Source organism: Culex pipiens, chromosome 2, assembly GCF_016801865.2.
Source record: "Culex pipiens pallens isolate TS chromosome 2, TS_CPP_V2, whole genome shotgun sequence".
NCBI lineage: Eukaryota > Metazoa > Arthropoda > Insecta > Diptera > Culicidae > Culex > Culex pipiens.
The window spans coordinates 164,681,119-164,687,118 of record NC_068938.1 but is presented as its reverse complement, the minus strand read 5'-3'; the positions used below and the strand labels follow the sequence as shown (position 1 = coordinate 164,687,118).

The following is a 6,000-nucleotide window of genomic DNA, read 5'->3' as shown; positions in this document are numbered from 1 at the left end:
AACACTTTTTTCATTCAAGTGTTGAGAACATAGCTTGTTATTTCAATTTTTATTTTGTTTTGCTGAGAGCATGTGACCGAGTCGAAAGTAGCATTTGAAGCTCTTCTCTTTGTACTGCTACAGAGTTCTTTAGCGCTCAGCCTCAGACTCAGTCGCCAACAGATCGTCCGAGAGATTGGATGGGATGGGTCCCAAGCCTCCCCGGGACTTGACAAAGTCAATTCCCGCAGCAGCCGAAATCCCCCCTCGACCACCACCTTCCCCTTTTGCCTCGCCAGATGGGGTTCAAGCCATCGACCTTCCGGTTACAAAGCGAAACCCGTACCACTACACCACGGGAGCTCGGCATCCGAAGGCCTTGGCAACATTTCACTTCGGATATTAGGACCTTAGCCAAAATCTCAATAATTCAATTAAAAAACCACAGAGTCTGTGCCAGAACTTTCTCGTTGGGAGCAGTTGGGAATCGAACCCAGGTCCATTCGCTTATAAAGCGAACATCGTTACCACTGAGCTGCTTCCTATTTTTTACAATTAATTCTTTTGCACACTAAGTAAAAATTTCAAGAAATGCAGTTTTGCATTCCTTACCATACTGAGGGAAAGCTATAAAATCACTTGAAAAATTAACATCTTAATTAGACCTCCTAGACCCACCTTTGGGGTCGGTGGTGCAGTGGTAAGCGTGGTTGCCTCTCACCCTAGCTGGCCTGGGTTCGGTCCCAGTCAGCCCCGGTAACATTTTTCGAGACGAGATTTGTCTGATTACGCCTTCCGTCGGACGGGGAAGTAAATGTTGGCCCCGGTTTAATCTAGAACATAGGTCGTAAGCTCAGTCCAGGTGTAGGAGTCGTCTCCCTCGGTCTTGTCTCAGTGGAGTAGTAGGCAGTTGGACTCACAATCCAATGGTCGTCAATTGGATCCTAAAATTAAGCTTTAGTTTGCGATATTATTGTTCACATTGATAAAGCTTATTTTTCTGAGTACAATACTGCCGTTCTGCGCATAATTGTCCCATGTTCAAAGAAGTGCAACTGAGAAAAACGCGATTGCAATTTTTCGACCGATTTCTGTGTTTCTACGCATAATTGGGTCCTAAAATGAAGCATAGGTTGCTGATATTCTTGTTTACAGTGATAAAGCTTATTTTTATGAGTACAATGATCCTTTGTACGACCACAAAGTGTTTAAAATGAATTTTTAAATCAATTTTAAATCAAATCAATTTTTTGACAGAAAAGCTCCAACTTGACAGCTCGTTCAAAGGGGACCATAGTTGTTCCTTCGAAAAAATGTTGTCTTGTCAAATTATTTTTTTTTGCATTACAATAAAAAAAAGTGATCAGAAATGGTTTTTTATCATGTTTTTTTACCGTTGTACATAAAAATTTACATAGGGCTTTAGTGCCCAATTCTTTGGTGAGTTTTCAAAAAAGCCGTAAAATCCACCGTGACCTCCGACCGTCATTTCCGTTTTTCTCCAAGTTGAAACAAACTTTCATTTCGTCGCCATCGTGCTAACTTGTCGTACGTGCATTTTGGGCCAAATTGAGTTAAGAACGCCATATTGTGCAGCTCACAATGCCTCACCTTTTGACCTTCACAGATCCCCAAAATTCGATTTCAATCCTGAGATATTCAACAAAAACCGAAAAAACTCCGTGCATTTTTGTCACTTAACATATGAAAGTAGTTTCAATCTTGTCGTGCTATCTTGTCACTCCATGAAAATTGATGTAAGTGCGACAAAAGGCCAAAGGGATTTCAGGCCAGGAAAGTCAGGATGCGTTTGTCGCACGTACAAGCTATACTACCGTAAACATTTGTAATTATAACTCGGGACTCCAGCAACCAAATACAACCAAACTTCGGGACAATGCACAGAATGGTGAGCCAAACAAAACGTGTTTGTTATTGTTTACATTGCGTGCTCTCGTTTTTGAATATTCAAGGTCAAACATTAAAACGCGTTTTTCTCGGAACGTCAAAATGGCGGGTGCGACAAGATAGCACGACGACGTCGATTTAATTTTAATTTAGGGGACATGCAGGGCGTGTGGATGAACAATCTCAAGCATTTTTAAAATTAGTTTTTTTGTAAGTAGGACGAATACCGATGCAAAAAGGGCTTTGTTTACCAACGGCTCTTACGTCCTTTTGGAAACTAATCCGAGAATCATTGGATTTTACGCATTTTAAAACAAATTTTTGACCCTACTCGTTTGTTCACCTACTCTAATTTCCTTCTTGACGTTTCCCCCGTCATTCGCTCTCGTGATGCGTCGTCGCCGTCGCTTTTCCTTTTCTACTCTGGTTACTCCTTCTGCTCTAATCAATCTCGCGACTAGCGCATGTCGCTTCTTGATTCACCACGCTCTCTCCCCCGCCCAGAGATGCCAAAAGTACGGCATTATTCGTTGCGTTCCTGCTTCTTACCGTGGATGTACCACTATGATTTCCACGCGATCTGACATCCCTGGCCAATGCTCTCTCTCCGCGTTCCTTATCTTTTTCAACGCTCGCTCTCTCTGCTCTTGCGCTCTGCTATCAGCCGTGCGCGTGAGCGCGATGGCGCGCTAGCATCGTCCAGCGCCAGAGCGGGATGACTGGTTCCACACGCGGAGCTGGGTTCGCTCCAAGCTGGTGGCCGTCCGTCCGCGGCGGTTCAGAGACTTTCAGTTTCACCCAGGCCGCGGACCGTTCAAGTCGTGACAGCTCTCCCACAGCTCACACTACACTACACACAGCGGAGTTCAAAGTCGCGACACAGCGTTCTCACGAGCGAGGCAGAGAGTTCTGGTTCGACACTATTGTCTGTCCGGAGTTGACCGCGGGTCCGTGCCAGCATCCGTCACTTCCGGTAACGTTTCATATCCGGCGTTGAATCGACGGAGGAAGAGCCCAGGAAAAATTCCTTCAAATCGCAGCAATCGCTGAAACGTCAAAAAAGAGAGCACAGTGCGCGACAAAATACACACCGTTCTACACACATTCACACACGCGCGAAGCGCGAAAGAGAGGTAAATACAGACACACATTTGGTTTCGTTGTTGGTGAAAGAGGGACGGAGCGCGCGACTAGTTCTAGGGAGAAATTTGCGTGGTTTTCCACACGCGCGCACACACACACACAGCTACACAGCGATACACGCACACATACACACTTGAACAAGTCGCGTCGCGAAGAAGGGAACACAGGAACAATCGGAAAAACGACACCACCCCCGCGCGCAGCGCCTTCTTAGATATTCTTGCTTCCGGTTTCCGGTTTTTCCATTTCTGAAAACGTCAGGTTTGTCGCGTAATTGTGACAGCAGGTCTGTCAGGAAAATAGTTGTTCCAATTCAATAGTTTTTGATATCAGGCGTGTGCGTGGAGGGTCCGTGCGTGAAAAGAGGAAAAGAAGAGAAGGCCGAAAGTGGCATAGAGAGAGCGAAAATCCATTGTTTTAGCAGGGAAGAAGAGAGCGAAAGCTGATAGCAAAAAAAAAAGAGAGCTCGCGCAAAACGGTAGATAATTGCGGGAGGAAAAATCACGGCACTCTGCGTGCGTATTGTTTGTGTAGGAGTGTGTGTGTGTTGCGTCGCGCGTCTCGGCGTAGACTTGAGAGAAAGAGAAATAAAGGAAGAAAGAGGAAAATCAAGTAAAATAATAGTAAATTTAAGCAGCTCGGCGAATTGCGGTGCGAGAGGAAAAAAGTCGCGGAGTAAAGAAAGCAAAGAATCGTAAAGAAGTAAAGCATCAAAAGAGGAAAAGTGAAGCAAGCAAGTGAATAAAGGAAAAAGTGTATGCGTGTGCAAATTGTGCAATAAAATCAATCCAAGAGTTTTAGTCTTGTTGTGGTCGCGCGCGTGATTGTTTTGTTTGCTCCGCCAAACAAAGCAGCAGTTTGACACTTGTTCATCAACCCACCAACCACCCAACCCCCCCTTTTAAAACCGGCACCACGGCGGCGTCAAACGGCACCAAGATTTTCCCGATCGAGTCAATCGGCGGTGGCCACCAGCAGCAGCAGCAGCAGCAGTTGCAGTACTCCCCGTACGGCAGCGGCGGCACTAGCGGCCTCGGTGGCAACAACCCCCAAATGATCATGGCGTTCAATGGTTCGAACGGGGCCGGGGGTGGCGGCGGCGGTGGCCAGGACGGACCGCACAACAAGCGGCTCTGCACCGGCCAGGAGATGATCGAGACGATTCCGCTGAACAGTCGGGTAAGTTTTCCGAAGGAGGGGTAGGGGAGCAAGGAAAATGGTGGAAAACGGGGCACCCTTTCCAATATCGAAGGAATTCGTTCGTGGTCTGGAACTGTTCCGCGCTAGGGTGATTGCGGGTGGGGTCGGGTTTCATTCATAGTCTCCCTTCTATTGACGAAACAGAAGGGTGTAGAGGTAGCAGCAGCAGCAAGGAATTATTTTTGGGATTTTCCCTTGTCCGTGCTGGCTGGAGTTGTGTTTGTGTCCACCAGGCAGTTGTACGGACTCTGTGCGGTATCCGAAAGGACGAAAATGGCTCACAAATACAGATGCGTGAAATGACAGCGTCGATGTTGTAGGGAAAAAGGGAAAATGGGTGAACGAAAATGGGTGGGTGGATGAATGGGGAAAACAGGACGAAAAATGCCGGAAAAGTGTGTGCTGCCAGCCAAGATTTTGGGTTCGATTAGGAAGCCTTCTGCTCGTTCAATTATTTTTTTGTAGGAAATTATTAGTATTTTAACTGTTTTATAGATTTGTTTTTTTTTTAGACAAAATGGGTGATACATCATTATTTTGACTTTAATTCTGGAGCAACAAGAGAAGAGGGCGTAAAAGTATTTTTACTGTTATTACTATATTTGCTTATTCTCAAGCTTCAGGTAACTTTTTTACAAAATTCTCAAAATCTCAAAATAGATCAAGCTGTCAAAATGCTTGTGCCCTTGTCGTCCTTTTCCAAATGTGGGTCGGCTTTTAATTTTCTTAAAAAAGTTAAGAATGTCAATATTATTCACAATTTGTTTAATTGAAGAGAAATATTTTTTTAAAGAAATCATAAAATAAATTTGATTAAATTTTGGACTTACGTTTGTCCAAACGTTTCATATGACCTCAGAAGTATTTTTTCATTATCTATCTATCCATACGATCAGCATAGTCACTCAAGATACTGAATATCTTAAAAAAATGTTTTGTATTTTTTTTTAAGTTGGCGTCAATTTGTTAGTCTAAGTTTTGAAGTTTTTGATAATTTCGAAAGTTAAAGTGTGAAGGTATGGCATGGGGAGATGGCATTGAATACCTATATTTACAATTTGATTTGTTTACGTCCGCCTCGGGATTCGAACCAGCGACCTCTGGATTGTGAGTCCAGTGCGCGGTCCGATTGGTCCACACAGGCAGATCCTAGTTTGTACCGATTATGCTGAACATATCAACAGGGCGGTTTTGACGCCCCATGTGCATCGATTTGGTTCATATTTTGGTCCATCGGCCTTTGGGAGAATCGAACACTTAATGTTCAGATCGATCCGTGATTTTTTTTACTATACGCTAGTCAAAGATATATTGTTATAGCTAAAATTACAACAAAATTATCTTCGATACCTGGGAAATTTCTGAATAAAAGGATCGATTTTCGTCACACTTTTAACTTTTTCATAATTTTGCTACCGGCCAGAATGTTAAATAAACTAACGAAAAAAATCTCCACATAAAAAACCACATCACAAAATTTCATACCTCAGAAAATTTAAAAAAATTATTTAAAATTTTGCATAAAAAAATATATATAAAAATCAAAAACTGCCGATTTTTTATGAAAAACATATTTTTTAAAATATTTTTTTTTGAAAATCGGCCTTCGTCTTGCACTGGTTTAATGAGGCTTCACCAAAATTTTGAGCCTGTTTGGTCAAAGCAGTTTTGAGATATCGTGACACCCGTGGTGGCACCCGTTTTTTGAAACTGCTGACATCAAATAGCTTAATCTCAGCAGTGATACGACCAAATGTCTTCATATTTGTT

The 6,000-nt window shown here is 43.4% G+C and overlaps 1 protein-coding gene across 18 annotated transcripts in view; it reads left to right on the top strand.

The window, feature by feature from the left end:
* Window positions 1-2,667: 2,667 nt before the first annotated feature.
* The window catches only part of LOC120418446 (heterogeneous nuclear ribonucleoprotein L), a 354,926-nt gene continuing 351,593 nt past the window's right edge, over window positions 2,668-6,000 (top strand). For 12 of the 18 annotated variants that reach the window (XM_039580870.2, XM_039580869.2, XM_039580868.2 and 9 more), the window contains exon 1: window positions 3,037-4,209. In XM_039580870.2, the coding sequence (XP_039436804.1) occupies window positions 4,084-4,209 (126 nt within the window). In that variant the 5' untranslated portion in view covers window positions 3,037-4,083. The other 6 variants (XM_039580857.2, XM_039580859.2, XM_039580858.2 and 3 more) reach the window with 6 other exon arrangements.